This window comes from Fragaria vesca, linkage group LG3, assembly GCF_000184155.1.
Source record: "Fragaria vesca subsp. vesca linkage group LG3, FraVesHawaii_1.0, whole genome shotgun sequence".
In the NCBI taxonomy this organism is placed as follows: Eukaryota; Viridiplantae; Streptophyta; class Magnoliopsida; order Rosales; family Rosaceae; genus Fragaria; species Fragaria vesca.
In genome coordinates this window covers 1161755-1182853 of record NC_020493.1, presented here as the reverse complement: position 1 = coordinate 1182853, position 21099 = coordinate 1161755, and the positions used below count along the sequence as shown (strand labels likewise).

Genomic DNA, 21099 nt, shown 5'->3' with positions numbered 1-21099 from the left:
ATCTTATGTTGAACCTCTGCTTTGGCACGTTTCTACTATTAACGAAACAGATGGACATATAATTAGTTTGTGAATGCACGGTAAAAGCGACCACTCACTTGGTAACTTTCCTGAAATTACGGTTACTAATCCCCCTTGAAAAACGAATAGAAAATAAAAAAAATCCCCAGCAAAAGTTACCCCGCAGCCCCACGAATTGCTTGCTTCTCAAATCTGATCATGCAATTCCAGGTATCTCTTCATATTCATTCAATTCATACCTTCTCTTTTTCACAATTTTCTTGCCCTCAACTGCAATTTATGTTTCCAATATCTAATTTTGTGTTGATTCTGATTGTTCCGCAATTTCATTCATGACTAATCAAAATTAAAAATCAACCGAAAATTGAAGGACGAGAATCAAAGAAGGTGAATTTTGGTTTTAACGAATTGGAGTGGTCCGTTGGATGTTGTTGACCAACGGATAACAATGAAGGAGACGTTAGATAGATCAGAGCTGCGCAGAATGCAGAGAGAGCAAGAGCGGGAACGACGCCGTATCAGGGACCGGCAGAGGAGGCAGTCCATGACCGTTGAACAGAGAGAACGACATCTGGCTCGGCGTCGTAGGAACTATCAGCTCAGAAGACTGAGAGCTGAAAATGCCAAGGTGGATTTCCAATCTAATCAAGTTAGCAATGAACAACAACGTGAAGCTGTGAGTGATGCACCAGAAGTCACTCAGGGTGAAAACATGAGCTTACAGCCTTTGCATTACTCCGACTGTAAGTGTAATTTGTTGTTTTATTGTTTGTTTCAGTGGCTAGCATTTTATTTACGGTAAATGTTGTGTTTTTACCAGGTTTGGAGGCTGTGGCTTGTAAAGATTCAAATTTGAGTGTCAAACGGTTGCGGTTGAGTCATGTAAGGCGGCTTGCACGAACGGGGAATCGTTTAGGGAGTGAGGTTATTGCTGATCACCTCATTGTTGGAGAGGAGGTAGCTAAAAGTGATGCCAATAATACAACTTGTGAGTTTTGACAGTGTTTTAGTGTTAGGGCGGATGTAGTTAAGGTTGGAATTTTTGTAAATTTGATTCCTTTTTTACTACATCAGGTGGTTTCCAAACTGGAGATTTTGATTCCAGTAGATTGCCAAATGGGCTACGTTTGAATCGTGTTAAGCAGCTTGCACGGGCAATAAATTCTGCAACAAATGAGGCTTCTGTTAACGGTCGCCTAGTAATGGAAAAAAATATGAGTAAGTTTGATTGTTTTTGTGTTTGTCTGGATTTATATTAACATGCTCATTTATCACTCCTCAACTAAACCTTGTTTTTGTTCGTGTTGCACCTCTGTTTCAGTGGATCAGAATCATTCCCAGGGAGAAAGTCATGAGATTTGTAATGACAGCTGTAATTTGGACAAACTATCGCTTGCAGAGGTGAAGTTGAAGGATCTAACATGGCCGGTAATGAAAAGTTAGTATTTTTTTTGTTCAATGAAAGAAATTGTTGATTTTTGTGTGATTGATCAGTTGATCTACCACCAGCTCGTAGATTTCTCACAGAGATTTGGTATCACATTTCAGGATAAACTCCCATCATGGGCTAATGTTGAGAGTTAACCTTTAGCTGCACTAAAAAATGGATGTCTCGTAGCTCTTCTTTACAAGTTTTTGATTACAGTTCTGTAAGTCAGAAACCATTCATCATCTATTGTTTCCATACATGTCTGTGTTATCATCCTTGAGGTTAACTTCATAAAATACTTGCATGTACTCTTGCATAGGTGTATTCATAGTGTTTCTATATTGTTGGTGCACAACTGCAGATCATGGATGTCATATATTGTTCTTTTGTATAAGACTAGTAAAATTAAGAAAAGTAAAAGGATTTAAACTGTCCTTGAAAGTATGAAAATAGTGACATCTACAACCTAAGATTGGTTACACTTCCCTACTTGAAGATGCAAGTTTATAAGCTTGTCCTATCTACAATCTATATAGTTATGAGAGAGGGATGTAGATCTCACATATATTTGTCTCAGGGGCTATCAAGAATGCTCGCTGCATTGATGATCAGCACATGGTGATGAGATGCTAAAATTTAGAAATTGTGGCCTGTTTAACGTCGACTAGAGGGCATTGTTATCTTCAGCTCAAGAGTCATGATCATTGATATGCCTGGTTGTCAAGTGCAAAACAACTTAATTCATTTGTTCACCCTAAAAACCTGCCTTTTTCTATCCCTTTTTACTTCATCACTTTACCACGGCGAGGTGGTATTATAGGATAGAGTTGTTGTTAGGAGTCAAGGAACTTCTGAGATTTTGGAGGATTCCGTGGATAGAGAATCATAAGTAGCCAGCAGGAGCTATTGTCTCCGTTAAGTTACATTCCTTATACACATTTAACCAGTGATGCTTTTTTACTTATGTTCCTTTCTGTTTTGGTTTTGTTTTATATAGCATACATTGATACATTTGAGTCTACTGTTGAAGAAAAATAATATGCTAGGCCATTTATTTGCTTTTGATGTATTGTTTGTTTAACTTCTGTAGTATATTTGAAGATTGCAACATGTAATTGGCAAAGCTATGAAATGGAGCATCATTTAGTGCTCCACTGCTGGCAGATTTCGGACTAGGAGAAAGGAACATATTTATAAGGGCCTTGAACAGACCTATACATGTAAACAGATTCTTCTGAAGGAAATCATTATACAGATTCACTTGCAAGCATTTTTGTTCTGGATTGTTGATTTCTCTTTCTAGATTATTTCCGATGTTCCATAGCTCGTTTTTGGATCAGTTACTTGTTTATCAGGTTACACAGTGCTGTATCAAGTGTCATGAAAAACCAGCAAATCCCAACTCTGAATATATTACAATGTGACTGGGGGCCGGGTCGGGTAGCGCCCTTAATGGCTTTTATTCAAGGGCAAGAAAGGGTGGGAAATAGGGAGACAATAAGGCACCGACTTTATTTGTTCCTAAATCAAAACGGTGTGATTTTCCTAATGGATATAGCCTTAGGTTTTCGGGTTATCCTTGTCCATGTTTTGGTAGATGTACAATACAAATCCTAGTGGAATCATTATTTACGATTTGGAACAAAGACTACTTGGCACTCCTATAAAACAGGGCACACTACCGAAGAAACAGAGACTCCCATATAGTAGAGCCTTCTGGCAACGAAGTGATCTATCATCAACCTGTTCGATTGTGTTCTCTGATGTCGATTTCGATGTCGGTTTCCGGCGGCACTAGTCCTTGTGGATCTCTCAATCCAAAGAAAACCTCGTTTCAAGAAGAAGACCTTTGCCTTTATTTCGGCAAGTTTAGGGTAAAGATGGACGACTCTAAAGAGACCAATACTTCTTCCCCAGGTTCGTCTTCTAATGTTTCTCCACCCAAACCCCAACAACAACAATCAGAGGCTTATTGTTATCCCAAACATGAAATTGGGTTTGGAAATTCTCACTCTGCTCCAGTTCCATTGTATTCACAAGATATATGGAGAGGTCAAAGTGACATCGCTGCAGGTAAACCCTTCATCACTTATGGTTTGTGTTTGTGTGCGTACACATGTGTTTGTGACTGTTTGAGTTTACTGTTATTTGTTTTGCATGGTTGATTCTGTAGGAGAATATTTGGGTTCAAACAACCTGAATGGGCAGGTTTTGACAAGGAATGGGAACCCTAGAGTAGATGCATATGCTGGTTTTCAATCTCATGAGGTGGCTGAGAAGAGTGGAATGTATTCCAATGATAATTGGTATCAAAGTTCGAGAACGTTGAATGATATGGGGAATCAATCAAGCTTTGGCAATGACTCATTGCTAGGAAGCAGCTATATAGCTCAGACGGCTATGACTCAATCTGGCTCACAGCACTTGCTAGCTAGCTTGTTGACTAAGGACCCCGTAGTTACAAATATGATATTTGAAGGTGTTTTTGATTTTCTATTTGAGGTGATGAATGATTCAAATGGACATCATGTGTTTGCGAAGCTAATTCTGTCATGCAGTGATAATCATCTATTCCTCATTGTATCAAAGATAGCTTGGAATGCTCGATTACTTATCAAGATATCAGTCAGCAGATACGGGTATATAATCTATCTCCCTTGACTATTCACAAGAGATATATCTTTCATTTATGCTTGTAGTTTGTTGAACGGATTGATGAGTCTTTTGATTTGTGTGCGCAGCTCGAAATCGGTTCAGAGGCTGATCAAGGTGCTTGAGAAATCGCCTTTGATTGACATTGTGATAGTAGCCCTATCAAGTGGATTTGAAGAACTGATGACCAATCGTTCAGGATCTTTCATTATATTGAAGTGCTTAAACCTCCTTGACAATGAGAAAAATCAGGTACTTCGTCCATGTTTCTCTTTTTGATCCATCCATGCATGTGCATAACACAGCAGCATATTTTTTTTTTTTGAACAATAACACAACAGTATATATATACTCTTTCAACTATATAGCTAATTTGGTTTAATTGCAGAAACTATATGAAGCTGCAGTAAATCTTTGCATCCCATTGGCTCAGAATGAAAAAGGATGTATATACTTGAATGAGTTCATCACCAACAGTAAAGCTCCATATAGAGAGACACTCATGAATGTGATTTCAAGCAAATCAAAATTCCTTTCTCAGCATCCTTCAGGGTATTTTTTTTCTCGATCTTATCTCTAGTTGTTTAGTTGTGGCCCATTATTTGTACATTGACTTGTTAAGTTGGCTAATAAGCACTGTTTTATTCATTCAGGAACTTTGTTCTTCAGCACATCCTCGGACTCCACAATCCCATTTACAGCGAGTACATATGTCTGGAGCTGAGAGATCTTTATATACAACTCTCGTTACAAAAAGGTGGCAGTCACGTTGTGGAGAAGTGTTTAAACTCGTCCGGGATGGTACATGTGGTAAGTGTTCTTCTCAAGTATGAGAAACTTTGTCAAGTTGCGAGGGATCAGTATGGAAACTACGTGATCCAAACAGCATTGAAGGCCACGAAGAGCGCAAATAGTCCCCTTCATCAAATGCTTATATCGAAGCTTTTACAGAATCGGAATGAACTTGTGTTTGGATTTGGAAGGAAAGTGCTTGGTTTGATTGACAATGGGATCCCACTAGAGTAAGTGTGAATAGATCTCAGAATGTGCTCGATCAAAGGACGACACACGATCTGCATTAACATTTGTATGCGTCTGTTTTCGAAGGACTGTAGAAAACACTCACAACGTCAGAGTGGGTGGTAGCTGTAGTTGTCTGTGTCTCTTGTGATACTCTTATTGTATCGTTCGTGTGTATTCTCTTGTGATGCAAATTTAGCTGACATACTGTTTCTATAGTGAGTTCACATTTGTTTTTGTATCCTGTTGTAGATTAGCGTTTAAGAACCAAAGGGTTAGTTATTTTGGTGAACGTATTTGAAAATAGACAAATTTTCGTCCATACAAGTTCATTTTATTTTTGAGACGACTGGTAGCCTGGTACTAAACGAGCAGCTAGATCATCACCACCTGTATCTTCACCAATTGTAAGCTCTTCACCCTCTGCTTTCTTGTTGAAGTCCGACTTGAAAAATGTATGCTTTACTTCTTTTTGCTGTAATATGGTTCAAACTTCAAAGTTGAGGCCGCTCTATGTAGTATGTACAGCTCGTCTAATATAGTTTCAGATGACAGCGTTTTGGGGAAACTCTTTTTGATTGTGGGATATGCATGTTCTTCGGTATATAATTGGAGAATCATATGTCGCTGCTGGCGATGAACTGATTTTTGAGGTTAATGGCTCTGTAGGAGCCAATTTGTTTCACTTCCTCAGTGCCATTCCAGATGCTTCTAGGCACGATGCTTGCCTTGATCACTTACAAGCCATTAACCTGCAGCAACTGGTTCAAAAATAATTACACTTTTAACCTTTTCCCTAAAGCTAGCGAAGAAGCAGAAAAGCAGATACTAAATTGTAAGATACCAGTTGCTGCAGGTTTTATGTGTGTTTTATACAATGTCTGAAATTAAATGTGAAAGATATATTGGGAACAGATACATGAATATACTACATCTTTTGAAAAATCTAGTATCAAAACTTCGCTGTTTATATCAGTTTATTCGCAATCGAGCGATTTGAGTCAAAACAACACACGGAGTTTTTAGACAGTTTAACATTTTATGAGCTACTGTTCTTTTTTTTCATTTGGTTATGCTTATAGACACCTCCTAACATCTTTTGAACCAATCTAGCATCAAATCTTCGCTGTTTATATCAGTTTACTCTCAATCGTGCGATTTCAGTCAAAACCCCTTACTATAGCACAAGAGTTTTAGACAGTTAACTTTTTCTGGACCACTGTTTTTTTTATAATTTGTTTATGCTTATAGACAGCTCCTGAGATCTTTTGAATCAATGATTTCAGTCAACTGATTTTTAACTGCGTAGGATTGCTGGTTGGTTCAACTGATTGTTAACTTGCAGCTGTGTGGAGATTGTGTGTGCATGATCACTAGTGTGATTTAGAGGGTAAGGAAATCGAAGATATAACAGTTTTCCATGAGGTTCTAGCATGAGGTTCTAGTATGTGCAGGATCTGGAGAATAATTGATGACAGTTCAAGCTTGCATTCAGTGAATAGCCTGTGTCTGAATTTCCCATACGTCGCAAATGTAGAAAAGACCAAATTCCCATAAGCCCTTTCAAGTTTTAGCTCTCATGATCAGTAATTTGTGTAGCCATATGCTTTATATATACTGTTTTGCCGTAGGAAAAGAACCCAATAATGAGGTTACTTAGCATGAGGTTATTACGGAGGCAGTGAAAAGGAACTAATCATCTCGCAACAAACATGTCATTCATTCCCCACTGCTTTCAACTAAAAATTTAATTGTTTGTGTTCTCTTCTCAAATTTCATTGGAACCATAAGATTTACTACTTTTTCTGCTTCAAAGAATTTGTAACCCCTGAACAGAAAATCTCAGAAAAGCCAAACGCATTCTTAAGAATACAGATACATTACAACCAAAAAGATGACTGGTAAATCCATCATTACAATATACAGACCTACCCATTGATGAAGAACACAATGATTCTATACTCGCAAATCCATCAACTATCAATTCAGACAACAAAAACAGCAAGAGTTTTGCACTAAATTCCAATTGGCAAAGAAACACAGACAACAGCAGAGATAGCAAAGTAAGAACGTTCTCAAGTATATGATCAGAACCTCAGAATTGCAGATGTTGTCAACAAGGCATTAAGCCATTCAGTCCCGAAAGATGGTGTGTTTGTTAACTGATTTCATCACAGGTTCTAAAAATCATATACAGCAATAACATAAAACACATAAACAAACGCCTCAGAATTGCGGAAATGTCAACAAGGCTTAAAAAGCCAATCAGTCCCGAAAGATGGTATTTGTTAACCGATTTCATCAGAGGCAAAACAAAAAATCAATGCATTCAAGGTTGTGAGAATGTTTGTCTCATGGCAAGTCCCAAATGGTAAATGCAGCAACGCTGCTCCACAAGGCAATGGAATATGAGACCACTTGTCGACGGAGGAACTCCCGAAAGAGAGCCATCAACATCAACTAGCATCAGTCTGCGACGTTAACTTTGGAATGTACAAACATCAACTAGTTTGCCCCAATCAAGTAAGGGACTGATCAAGGTCCCCCGTCACCAAATCACAACAAACTAAAACAGAAAATTAACAAGATATGGAAATGTCTGTCTCATGGCCAGTCCCAAATGGTAAAAGCAGCAACGCCGCTCCACAAGGCAATGGAATATGAGACTGCTCAGCCGATGGAGGAACTCCCGGAAGAGGACCATCAACATCAACCAAGCATTGATATTCGACGTTAACTTTGGAATGTGCAAACATCAATAATAGTTTGCTCCACTAAGTAAGGGAATGAATCAATTTCCCCCGTCACGACAACACAGAAGCAAGAACCAATCTTAAGCAACAGATAGATGCATCAAATAAACACAGAGAGATCAATCCAAATAACAAAACATAGTAAAAAGAAATATGCAGACAGAGACAATTGAGCTACTTCAAAGGTTGGAAGTTCTGGTGACTTCAGTTCCCAACGACGACGATGATAGAGGAGGCGCAAACCTAAAACCCTGAATTGACAATGTGAGAGTTGCATACAGAGCAAGAATATTTATAGTGCAAGGGCTTTCAGATTTGCACCGTTTGATGAGTATCGTGTGACTGAGAAACATTAGGGTTTTCTTTTCCTTTTTGGGCTCACAGTCAGGCCCACAGTGAGCATATTGGCGAGCATGTCGGCGATTGGCCCAAATAAATACCCATAAACTTAAAACCCAAAAGGAGGCACCCGACCCAAACCTTGATTTCATACCTTCACATTTAAGCGTTAAAATGGAAGACGGTATTTGCAAGAATATCTGAAGCCTTCTCGCATTAGAGATAGAGATAATGATCCATTACATGTCATGAATATTAACTAACATAGCATACCTCCTACATATGCTATGCGTGGTTAAAAGTTTATATACATTCATGAAGGACAGCGAAAGAACATTTGCTAACAAGTAACGACATATGCTTGCAGACCATGCAGCAAAGATGTAAAACTTTTGAAAAATACATGTAACGAGGTGTTCCGAAATACAGTTTACAGCCTACTGAGTCAGTTGCTGCTACGCACACGACCCGCAATGAACTTGAGATTCCAGCACAACTCGTGCAGCTTGAATGGCTACTTGTCCATTTACATAGTGCTTTCGACATACAGGCATGTATACATCAGCCCCGCCAATCACTTCAGTCTGTATCTCCTCCGTCTTCCGTAATGTGAAAAAAGCCGGTTTCCCACAAAGTTCACATCGAGAAGTTAACTTGGTTACAGAATCAGCAAGGGGAATTATATCAAGCACAGAACCAAAGCTCCTCCTGCGAACGGTATTTGAGTTGATTAGTAAAGATGGGAGCAATATATTCTGAGACAAACGGAATGGAGTGGCACAATGACTATATCTGCAGTTAGTTTGTTAGACTGATACCTCAAATAGTCCCCATCTAGTCCAGCAACTATTACTTTTTTGCCATCATGATCAGCAGCTTCACAGCAGAAATCATAAAGATCTCCAAAGAACTGAGCTTCATCAATACCGATTACATCTAGCTGTCATCACATACTGTTATCAGTAGATTAACATAAATTGTATGCATTAACACAATTTTTCAGTTATACAACTATTAACAAAATATCATTACCTGCTCATATGCATCAAGACCAAACTTTTGTTTGAATGATGACAGATTTGGTAATGCCCAACAAGGCAATTTAACCCCATCATGTGTCACAATCGAATCCAATCCATATCTTGTATCCTTGTTTGATTTTATTACTGCAACGTTACTGCCAAAAAGATATATCTAATGATTAGAACTAAGGGACTTCTTGTCCTATGCATGAAGAATTATGTATGTATGTTCATGCACTTGTCAGAGATCTAGTTCGTCTATGTACATATCAGCCTTTTCAAAACAAATAAACCAGAAATCTATAGACACTACAAGAATTGTGAAGTGACTTGAAGTAACAATATATAAACATCAGTCATAGTTCCACTGACCCTTTAGATTGGAAAAATATCTCTACCTTCCTGTGCTGTATACCAACATCATTAGAATACCATGGTCCCAAGATTGCAAACATCAATCTTTGAGAAGTTCAATAATTCCCCATGCTTTGGACTTTGGTGTTGTTTGGATACCAATTAAACATGCAGTGATATCTTACTCACGTCAGACAACACCAAAGTACGAAGCTCTAATATTGAGTTCATTATAGGACAAGCAAAAGAAGAGAGGTTCTAGGGAATCAGCTCTATTTCATATGAATTAGCTCCCACTTAAATAAGGAACATAGCCTGAATCCTTTAGAGAGTAGTTGATCAATTCAACCATCTCGTAAATCTCCTCGGACTGTTTGTGATACTTATCACCCTTAAGAAAGAAGTGGGTCTCCCGTTGAACCTCTAGTTTGCTGTAGGCAGGCTCCTTTATCATCCCCAAATCACTCATCTTAGCCCTAAGCTTAGCAACACTGTCCCACAACCCAAATGTGGCATAAGCATTAGACAAGACAACATACTTTCCAGCATTCTCTGGTTCCAATTTAAAGTACTGCTTTGCTGCAAGGTTCAACAAGTCTCTGTTTCCATGAATTCTACAAGCCCAAAGAAAAGCACCCCACATCACTGAGTGCTCCTTACAAGGAGAGTTCAGAATAAACTCATATGCTTCTTCTAACCTCCCAGCACGTCCTAAAAGGTCTACCAAGGCTGCATAATGCTGTCCTCTTGGCTGAATTCCATAATCTCTTGTCATGGAAGAAAAATATTCCCAAGCCTCATTAGACAAACCTCCATGACTACATGCAGAAAGAACTGCAATAAAAGTAACATAGTTTGGTCTGATACCTTCAGCTTTCATCCTATGAAAATAATCTAAGACCTCGTGAACTCTTCCATGTTGACCGTACCCGGATATCAGAGCAGTCCAGGTAATGGCATTCCTATTTTGAGATGCATCAAATACCTTATGCCCATCAGATAAATCACTACATTTAAAGTACATATCCATGAGGGCACTATTGACTACAACATTCCCTACAATTTGGCATTTTATCATGACACCGTGGGCTTGCTTCCCATCCTCCAGAGTTGCCAAAGTGGCACATGTCCTGAAGACTGAAGCAAATGTATATTGGTCAGGTATAAAACCACTCTGTCTCATCTTGTGATAAAGACCCAACCCAACATCTTCATGCCCCTTTTGCACATACCCAGCAATTATTGCATTCCATGAAACCAAGCTTCTATCAAGCAACATATCAAACAAATAGTGAGCCGTTCCTAAATCCCCAGACTTTGCGTACAAGATCAACAACTTGGTCTTCAAATATTCATTCTCAACAAACCCCACAACTATCATTTGGGCATGAATTCTTTTTCCTTTCATATACTCTTTCCAAATAATGCACTCTTGCAATAGAAGAGCATACGTCTCTGGTTCTGCCTTGACTCCTGCACGACACAACATTCCAACAGCTTCTGCCAATCGTCCTGAATAACAAAGTCCCTTCAACGTTTTATTCAGTTGCATATGCTTTTGGGGCCTGACCTGAAAGCTGGAATATCTTATTGGTGATATACGCACTGAAGCAATGGATCCAAGACACTGGCAAACAGTGATAATGTTCTACCAAAACACAGAAACTACAGCATAGCCATGCATAATTACACCTACATTCTTCCATACAAGCTCCATACTGGCGCCCTTATTTTCAATTCCAGAAAATGGAGCTAGAAACCTCAAAAAACATTCAAACAAAATGTAGACAAAGCCCCGAGAACCATAAGCTTCATCAGTCAGCTTAATAGAGTTCCTCACCAGTAGGTAATATATAATTACATTTCTACATACAAGATACAACATATGCATGCAAATTCATTCAAATATCAACCAAGCAAATATCCTAATGCCATTTAAACCCAATGCTTCAGCTTTCAACTCTACCATCATATAACAAACTCACATGAACCTTACTTCAAAGCTCAAAACTTTCAACCTATAATACAAATAGTAACACCAAAACTTAAAACCCACATGAAATTTCAGGTGGAGGGTCAAACCTGCCATCGACTTTCTCGGATTGAATCCTGCGAAGAAGCGTGGTGGTCTTTCCGGCAAACATTGGACCAACGACGACGTGAATCTCACCGGAGCGTTGCTGCCGGCGAGACGCCGCGTCCATTTCAAGAGCTCCGGTGGGGGCTATCTCGGAAGAGAGAGAAGCATAGGGCACAAAAGTATTGGGTTGGTGGAGGAAATTGGGGGTTTTGAATTGGGTTGGTGGGTAGGAACGGATTGATTTAGAGGCTGAAGATAAGAGGGATAAAGGTGTGGTCTTGGTGATGTAGTGGGTTGAGATGAGAGCCTTCATCCTTGAAATAGCTAACATGAAGATGAAGGTTGAAAGAAGAGAGCAAGGGTTTAAGGGTTTTGCTATTTTGGGAAGAGAGGGAGAGAGAGAGACTCAATTTCTCATATTTTGTTACTGCTAGGTTATTATTTGGAGGTAAGCTAATTCAACAGAGACTGATTTAGTTTTTTATTTTATTTTATGGTGGAACCCCCAACCCGAGACTGATTTATTTTTTTATTTTATGGTGGAACCCCCAACCCGTTCATGCCCATTACAGTAGTGACCAACCCGATCCTAGTCCTGATTTAGAGGCAGAGTATAGGAGGGGTAACTGCAATGGTTACTACAGAACCCATTAGATTACGTTTAGGACTGATCACTAATGTCTTGCTTCATTTCCAAATCCAACCAGTTGCAAAGGATATCTTGAACTAGATTCCACTTGTCTACAATGGGATACACAAGTACAAGTTGTATCCTTCATTTGGTTAAGCTCAAAGTAGTCTCTAAACAACACCTTCTGGCGAACATGTTCAAGCGCAAAAAGTTCGCAAAAGACAGCAATTAGTAAAACTTTCAGCCTGGAAACTTTCATTACATCTCAAAGATCAACCATCCAAAACTATAGTTGCTCATGTCCTCAACATAGATCATAGAATAGCATATAAGATAGCCCGCAGGTAAAATGTAGGCAACATAGGGCCTGAGTTAAGCAGTATCATTAAACTACAAAATGTGACAAACCGGGGCATAGTTCCCACAGTTTTCTGGAGATCCCTCTCGACAACACAAAGCCAGAGATCCACTATATAAAACACAATAATTGTGATTTAGTTCTCCTAATCCAAAAGGTTTTATCCTAATCTCGCACCAGCTGCTTAACCACTGTCTACTTACATAGTCTACTTCAACCGTCTATGATTGCATAGAGATGGCCTTTGTTCTATCTTGCAAATGTTCACAGTCAGGCATCACCACCCTTCCTTCATCAGTCGTTCCTTCTCTAGGATGTACATTCCTTCTTTATACTTCTCGCCTGGTTCATAAGCCTTCTCCTAGGATCATCAATAAAAGAGGTGAAATACCACAAACAGTTAGATTAAAGCAGAACTTGCACAAAGTAAACATCTTTGGTAACTAAGACACTGCCCAATTGAGACATTAGACCACAAGATCAGAAGGTACCAAATGTTCATACAAAACCAGAAAAATGAGATTCTAGCAGAAACTGAACTCAGTGAATGGAATATAAAATTAATTACAAAAACTAGTTTAATATAGCCATAGGTGATCATCAGATAAACTGCTATTGCTGTTTTAAAGTATAACACACCATAAGTTTTAGCAGTAATCACAACAGAGTGAACGAATCACCATTTATCCTCAAGAGTTGTAATTCAGATGATTTCTTCATAACAGGATTCTACATTTGTAACTGCCAACACCCTTAAAGATCATGCTTTAACCATTGCTGCGGATCACTTAATCACATAAGAGGATCAAGTATAACATCATTACACCCCAAGATGCTAATTTAGTAAGAGTAATACTACATTGGAAAGTACTATAATCCGTAAATGCTACATTTGCAAGACTCATATGAAAACCACCAAATGTGAGAGAGCTCAAATAAACAGCATTGACAAATTACAAGAAAATTGGTGCCAAGTTCACTCAGAAAACGATACGATCATGCTTGTCACTTCAAAAAAGAAGATCAAAAACAGTTTAGAGCTTACATATTTCCAACCCAGAATTTGTTGGCAAGAACTGCAGTAAATATCATTCACAATATGCAATCCACTAATCAAATTCCGCTCTTCAATAGGCCCAAGACATATATTCACCCTGAAAAACATTCAGTGCATAAACTAAAGACTTCACCTTTTCACATCACAAAATTAATAAGCAACAAAATTTTACGGTACATAAGCTCTTAAAGTCTCAATCTTTGATGGAGAAAACAAAACAAGAATCTGAAACAAAAACAAAGAACCCAGAAGCGATTGTTCTTACACGTTTCTGAAGAGATAAGCTCTGCCGTAACGGCCCTGAAAGTCCTTGGAAACGATTTCGCTGTGGGAGGCAGTGTCCACCTTGCAACATCTGCATTTGAAGATCTTTATGCCGCTCAGTGTTTCTATGAATAGCCTTCCCATGATTTTAGATTTCAGATTTCTGTGAACCTCCTAATTCCCAAATTGATTCCCCCACGACTTTTGATCCTTCGATCCGTCTTTGTCCGAGTAAAAGTGAAACTGTTTGTTTGTTTGTTGTTTTGACCCTTGATTTTGTCCCAGGAAGCAGGACTAGGAAGCGATGAGAACACGACACGTCAAGAATTGAGGGTAAATCTATTTATTCACCGTTGATGGATATGTAATTTTCGAAAGTTTACCACAGTGTTTGAGCAGTTCACTTTGTTTTTTTTGTTCCGTGGAAAGTAAGCATCATCAAAGCAAAGTTATTCTTTTCCTGTGTTTGAAAGAAAAAGGAAATAAAACATAGAGGAAAGTGATTCCTTCTAAAATCCAAATGAACCACTTTTCTTCTTATTTTACCTGCATTAATTAGTCACAACACAATATTTTAATATTAATTTAACAACTTTTCCGATGAATTTCCTTGCGTTACCAAACGTCGAAATAGAAAGTTATTATGAAATTTTATTTCCGTTTTCTTTCCTTAAGATAAATGAACCATTTCACGAACCAAACGAGGTCTTAATGTTTGTGTTTTAGAAGTTTTCTAGTGTCCAACTTTTTATGGTCATTCCTCTCAACAAAAAAAAAAATTATGGTCATAGCCTATTGTTGGTACCAGCACAACATCAGTTTCACATCGGGAAGGTGAAATGAGAGGAACCATTCCATTTGTTAATAAAGACTCCTTCCAACACATTCTTATATAAAGGCAGCCCCTTCGCGGCCCTAACTGGGTCATGGCGCCCCTTTGGCTGCCTTACGTGGGCCTAGCAAAGCCGAGGAGGGTCAATGCGGGTTAAGACGGGTCAAGGCAGCCTAAGGCGGGTTAACGGGGCCACTTGGCGGCCCTAGATGGGCTGAGGAGGGTCATGGCGACTCCTTGGCGAGTCATGGCAGCTTCTTTGTGGCCCTAGGAGGGTCAAGGAGGGTCAAGGCGGCCTTAGACCGGCCTAAGAGGGTCAAGGCGGATCATGGTGGCCCAAGGAGGGTCAAGGCAGGTCAAGGTGGGCCTAGGTGGGTCTAGGAGGTTCAAGGCGGGTCAAGGCGGCCCATGGCGGGTCAAGGCGGGACCAAAGCGGGTCTAGAAGGGTTAAGGCGCCTAGGCGGGTCTAAGAGGGTCAGGGCGGTTCAAGGCAGGTCAAGGCGCCAGGCGGTATGGCAGCCCGAAGGCGGGTCATGGCGGCCCAAGGAGGTCCAAGGCGGGTCAAGGCGGCCCATGGCGGTCCAAGGCGGGTTAAGGCGGGCCAAAGCGGGTCAAGGTGGGTCAACGCGGCCCTAGACGGGTCAAGGTGGCCCATGGCGGCCCTAGGCAGCCCCTTAACAGTCATAGGAGGGTCATGGCGGGCCCTAAGGAGGTCAAAATGACCCTAGACGTGTAAAGGCAGCCCCTCGACGGGTCATGACGTCCCCTTGGCGGCCCTAGGCGTGTCAAGGTGGCCTCTTGGCGGCCCTAGGTAGGTCAAGACGGCCTCTTGGCGTCCCTAGACGGGCAGGTCAAAACGACCCTAGGAGTGTAAAGGCGGCGGATCATGACGTCCCCTTGGCAGCCCTAGGTGTGTCAAGGCGTCCCATTGGCGGCCCTAAGCAGGTCAAGGCGGCAACTTGGCATAACTAGACTGGTCAAGGTGGCCCTAGGCGGGCCTAGGAGGGCCAAAGCGTGTAAAGCCAGCCCCGTGGCGGCCCTAGGTGGATCATGGTACCCCCTTGGCTGCCCTAGGTGGGCCTGGCAGGGCCGAGGAGGGTGAAAGCGGCCCAAGACGGGTCAAAGCGGCCTAAGGCGGGTTAAGGCGGCTCCTTGGCGAGTCATGGCGGCTTCTTAGTGGCCCTACGCGGGTCTAGGGGGTTAAGGCGGCCCTAGACGGGTCAAGGCGGTTGAAGATGAGTAAAGGCGACTTAATGCGGGCCAAGGAGGGTCCAGGCGAGTCAAGGCGGCGCAAGACAGGCCAAGGCGGGTCAAGGTGGCCCCATGGCGGACGTAGGTATCCCCTTGGCGGCCCTAGGCGGGCCCTAGGCAGGTCAAAACAACATTAGGCTTGTAAAGGCAGCCCCTTGGCGTCCCTTGGCAAGTCATGGCAGCTTCTTGGTGACCCTAGGCGGTTATAGGAGGGTCAAGGCGGCCCTAGACAGGTCAAAGAGGCCTCTTGGCGTCCCTAGACGGGTTAAGGTGGCCCCATGTGGGCTTAGGAGGGTCAAAGCGTGTAAAGCCAGCCCCGTGGCTGCCCTAGGTGGGTCATGGCCCCCCCTTGGCTTCCCTAGGTGAGTCTGGCAAGGCCGAGGAGGGTGAAGGCGGTCTAACACGTGTCAAGGCGGGTTAAGGAGGCACTTTGGCATCCCTAGAAGAGTCATTGAGACCCTTTGGCGAGTCATGGCAACTTCTTGGTGGCCCTACGCGGGTCTAGGAGGGTCATGGCAGCCTAGGCGGGTGTAGAAGGATCAAGGCGGCCCAAGGCGGTTCAAGACGAGTAAAGGTGGCCCAAGGCGGGTCAAGGTGGCCTTATGGTGGACGTAAGCAGCCCTAGGCAGGTCATAGCGGGCCCTAGGGAGGTCAAAACAACGTTAGGAGTGTAAAGGCAACCCCTTGGCTGGTCAAGACGTCCTCTTGGGGCCCTAGGCGTGTCAAGACGTCCCCTTGGGGGCCCTAGGCGTGTTAAGGCGGCCCCCTTGGTGTACCTAGATGGGTCAAGGTGGCCCTAGGCGGGCCTAGAAGGGTCAAGGCCTGTAAAGGTAGCCCCGTGGCGGCCCTACGTGGGCCATAGCGCCCCTTTAGCTGCCCTTGGTGGGCCTGGCAAGGCCGAGGAGGGTGAAGGCGGCCCAAGGAAGGCCTACGAGGATCATGGCGACCCCTTGCGAGTCATGGCGGCTTCTTGGTGGCTCTAGAAGGGTCAAGGCGGCAGTAGGAAGGTCAAGGCGGCCCTAGGCAACCCATTGACGAGTCTAGTAGGGTCAAGGTGGCCCAAGGCGGTTCAAGGCGGGCCAAGACGGATCGAGGTGGGTTAAAGCGGCCCATGACGGTCCAAGACGGATCAAGACGGACCAAAGCGGGTCGAGGCGGCCCAAGGCGAGTCAAAGGTAGGCCAAGCCGGGTTAAGGCGGACCAAAACGGGTCAAGGCGGGTCAAGACGGCTCTAGACGGGTCAAGGTGGCCCCATGGCGGCCCTAGACAACCCCTTGGCGGCCGTAGGAGGGTCATGGCGGGCCATAGGGAGGTCAAAACAACCCTAGGTGTGTAAAGGTAGCCCCTCAGCTTGTCATGACGTCCCCTTGGTGGCCCTAAGCATGTCAAGGCAGCCCTAGGCAGGTCAAGGCGGCCCTAGGTGGGTCATGGCCCCCCCGTAGGTTGTCCTAGGTGAGCCTGGCAGGGCCGAGGAGGGTGAAGGCGGCCCTTTGGCGGCCCTAGAAGAGTCATTGAGACCTCTTGGCGAGTCATGACGGCTTCTTGGTGGCCCTACGTGTGTCTAGGCAGGTCAAGGCGTCCCTACGTGGGTCTAGGAGGGTCAAGGCGGTGTAAGGCGGTTCAAGACGAGTAAAGGTGGGCCAAGGTGGGTCAAGGTAGCCCATCACGGGTCAAGGCGGTCCATGACGTGTCAAGGCGGCCCAAGACGGGCCAAGGAGGGTCAAGGTGGCCCTATGGCGGACGTAAGCAAGCAGCCCCTTAACGGCCCTAGGCGGGTCATGACGGGCCCTAGGGATATCAAAACAGCATTAGGAGTGTAAAGGCAGCCCCATGGCTGGTCAAGACGTCCCCTTGGTTGCCCTAGCCGTGTCAAGGCGGCCCCCTTGGCGTCCCTAAATGGGTCAAGGCAGCCCTAGGCGGGCCTAGGAGGGTCAAGGCATGTAAAAGCAGCCCCGTGGCGGCCCTAGGTGGGTCGTCGGCCCCCCCCCCCCCTTGGCTGCCCTAGGTGGGCCTGGCAGGGCCGAGGAGGGTGAAGGCTGCCCAAGGGTAGTTAAGGCGGTCCTAAACGGGCTTACGAGGGTCATGGCAACCCCTTGACGAGTCATGGCGGCTTCTTGGTGGCCCTAGGCAGTTCTAAGAGGGTCAAGGCGGCCCAAGGAGGCAGCCCTTGGCTGGTCAAGGCGGCCCTAGGCGGGTCAAGGAGGGTTAAGGTGGCCCAAGGAGGGTCAAAGGCGACCCAAGGCGGGTCAAGGTGGCCCTAGACGGGTCAAGCTGGCCTCATGACAGCCCTAGGTGGGTCCAAGGCAGCCCATGGTGGGTCAAGGCGGGTTAAGGTGGCCGTAGACGGGTCAAGGTATCCGTAGGAAGGTCAAGGCGTGTATAGGCAGCCCCGTGGCGGCCATAGGTGGGTCATGGCGGGCCTTAGAGAGGTCAAAACAACCCTATGCGTGTAAAGGTAGCCTCTCGGCGGGTCATGACGTCCCTTGGGCGGTCCTATGCGTGTCAAGGCGGCCCCTTAGTGACCCTAGACAGGTCAAGGCGACCTCTTGGAGTCCCTAGACAGGTCAAGGTGGCCCTAGGTGGACCTAGGAAGGTCAAGGCGTGTATAGGCAGCCCTGTGACGGCCCTAGGTGGGTTATGGCTCCCCCTTGGCTACCCAAGGTGGGCCTGGCAGAGCCGAGAAGGGTGAAGACGACACAAGACGGGTCAAGGCGGCCTAATGCGGGTTAAGGCAGCCATTGAGACCCATTGGCGAGTCATTGAGCCCTAGAGGAGCCATTGAGACCCATTGGCGAGTCATGTCGACTTCTTAGTGGCCCTACGCGGGTCTAGGGGGTCAAGGCGGCCCTAGGCGGGTCTCGGAGGGTCTAGATGGCCCAAGGCGGTTCAAGACGAGTACAGGCGGCCTAATGCGGGCCAAGACGGGTCAAGGCGGCCCAAGACGGGTCAAGGTGGCCTCATGGCGGACGTAGGCAGCCCCTTGGCGGCCCTAGGCTGGTCATGGCGGGCCCTAGGGAAAACAACATTAGGAGTGTAAAGGCAGCCCCTTGACGTCCCTTGGCGAGTCATGACGGCTCTTTGGTGGCCCTAGGCGGTTCTAAGAGGGTCAAGGCGTCCCTAGGCTGGTCAAGGCGGCCTCTTGGCATCCCTAGACGGGTCAAGGTGGCCCCAGGCGGGCCTAGGAGGGTCAAGATGTGTAAAACCTTGGTGGGTCATGGCGCCCCCTTGGCTGCCCTAGGTGAGCCTGGCAGGGCCGAGGAGGGTGAAGGCAGCCTTAGAAGAGTCATTGAGACCCATTGGCGAGTCATGGCGGTGGTTCTACGCTGGTTTAGGAGGGTCAAGGCGGGTCAAAATGTCCCAATAGCGGCCCTTGGCGTGCCCTATGCTAGTCAAGGCGGCCCTAGACAGGTTAAGGTGGCCCTAGGCAGGCCTAGGAGGCTCAAAGTGTGTAAAGGCAGCCCCTTTGCGGCCTTAGGTGGGTCATGGCGGCCCTAGGTGGCCCTAGGCAGCCCCTTGGCGGCTCTAGGAAGGTCAAGGCGGCCCTTGGCAGTCTAGGAGGGTCAAGGCGGTTCAAGGCGGGTTAAGCCGGGGCAAGACGGGTCAAGGCATACCAAGGCAGGTTAAGGTGGCCCCTTGGCGGCCCTAAACGGGCCTAGGAGGGTCATGGTGACCCCTTGGCGAGTCATGGCGGCATCATGGCTGCTGTCACGGGCCTTTAGTACGAAGCGGAATTTTTCTCAACTTTGTTGGTTTCGCAACAATATGCAAGGCTCCGTGATGGCATCTAGGCTCTTTTGAACTTCGACCAGCCAAATCTATCTCCCATACAACGCCTTGGTTCTGGTAGGCGAGGGCCTTATCAAGCCAGGTCTACGCTTTCGTGTGCACACACCAACTCTGATACCTTCTTGGATTGCAATCCTTTCTTTTCACACAAGTGTCTACCTCATTTCTCACAAGTGTTGGGATTCTCAATGCTCACATGCATACATAGTTTGTGGAACTAGGCATTCCTTTTTCATTGATAAAACAAACTACAATTATATGGGAACTCGTCTTTGGCTTGCCAAGTCTTTTAGGCAAAGTCTGAATCCAAGTTTACATACTATGGGCTATGCCCTATTTATAATCATACTGGACTTGGAAGTTACAACCCAACTTCCCTTAGGTGTTGTGGCGTTCATGCCTTATTTTAGGATTAGTGGACATCCCCCACTATTATAGGATTATTAACTACCTTTTAGATAACCAGATAACCACCAAGATATACATAACTTCCTTGCCAACTTCCCCACTTTTGGTGCTAGGTAACCGCCCACTAACTTGCATGGTTTGTGGAGATAACTTCCCACTAACTTGCTTTCTTAACCGTTACCGCCATGCACACGTATGCACCCTAGAGTGCATCCGCGCGCACCCTTTGTTGCACCCTGCCAGCACCCTGCAGCGCACCTTCCTTGCACCCTTCTCACACCCTTTCTCAACCGCTTGTAACCGCAATGCACACGTATGCACCCTAGAGTGCATCCGCGCGCACCCTTTGCTGCACCCTGCCAGCACTCTGTCGAGCACCCTACAGCGCACCCTTCTCGCACCCTCGTAGCACCCTGCCGAGCACACTTGACAGGCACCCAGCAGTGCACCTTTTCATGCATCCTGCCTCACCCAACAATGCACCCTGCCGAGCACACTTATCATGCACCCGACACTGCACCCTGCCGAGCCCTTAGGGTCCATGCCGCCTTCCTTCCTTTAGCTTGGTTTGTTGCCGCATACCAACTTTGCCATCCTACTTGCGCTTATCCTTGCTTGTGCCTTCATGCGTCCCGACATGGTGCAAGGACAACCCATGCAGCGCACCTTGCCGCCTATGAGACTTTAGGGGTGTAACAGCTGCCCTAGGCGGGTCTAGGAGGGTTAAGGCGAATCTAGGCGGGTCTAGGAGGGTCAAGGCAGCCCCTAAACGGGTCAATACAGTCCCTTGGCGGCCCTAGGGAGGTCAAAACAGCCCTAGGCGAGTAAAGACAACCACTTAG

General features: G+C 44.9%; 4 protein-coding genes across 4 annotated transcripts; 2 read left to right on the top strand and 2 right to left on the bottom strand.

Annotated features, from left to right (window-relative positions):
- Positions 1 to 469: 469 nt before the first annotated feature.
- LOC101313879 lies at positions 470 to 1605 on the top strand. The gene is made up of 5 exons (XM_004295272.1): positions 470 to 764; positions 842 to 1009; positions 1096 to 1239; positions 1343 to 1449; positions 1516 to 1605. Exons 1-5 carry the CDS (start codon positions 470 to 472, stop codon positions 1603 to 1605), a joined length of 804 nt encoding a protein of 267 aa, XP_004295320.1.
- Positions 1606 to 3225: 1620 nt separating this feature from the next.
- LOC101313591 (pumilio homolog 12-like) lies at positions 3226 to 5128 on the top strand. Its single transcript, XM_004295271.1, has 5 exons — positions 3226 to 3523; positions 3624 to 4089; positions 4192 to 4354; positions 4491 to 4654; positions 4756 to 5128. The coding sequence occupies exons 1-5, from the start codon at positions 3226 to 3228 to the stop codon at positions 5126 to 5128; spliced, it is 1464 nt and encodes a 487-aa protein (XP_004295319.1).
- Positions 5129 to 8429: 3301 nt separating this feature from the next.
- Positions 8430 to 11983, bottom strand: LOC101313295 (pentatricopeptide repeat-containing protein At4g16470-like). Its single transcript, XM_004295270.1, has 6 exons — positions 11673 to 11983; positions 10207 to 11155; positions 10034 to 10092; positions 9247 to 9391; positions 9033 to 9154; positions 8430 to 8922 (listed from the first exon to the last, which is right to left on the bottom strand). The coding sequence occupies exons 1-6, from the start codon at positions 11981 to 11983 to the stop codon at positions 8670 to 8672; spliced, it is 1839 nt and encodes a 612-aa protein (XP_004295318.1). The 3' UTR covers positions 8430 to 8669.
- Positions 11984 to 12527: 544 nt separating this feature from the next.
- Positions 12528 to 14209, bottom strand: LOC101295020 (putative yippee-like protein Os10g0369500-like). Its single transcript, XM_004293332.1, has 3 exons — positions 13982 to 14209; positions 13705 to 13813; positions 12528 to 13020 (listed from the first exon to the last, which is right to left on the bottom strand). Exons 1-3 carry the CDS (start codon positions 14122 to 14124, stop codon positions 12937 to 12939), a joined length of 336 nt encoding a protein of 111 aa, XP_004293380.1. The 5' UTR covers positions 14125 to 14209; the 3' UTR covers positions 12528 to 12936.
- Positions 14210 to 21099: the final 6890 nt, after the last annotated feature.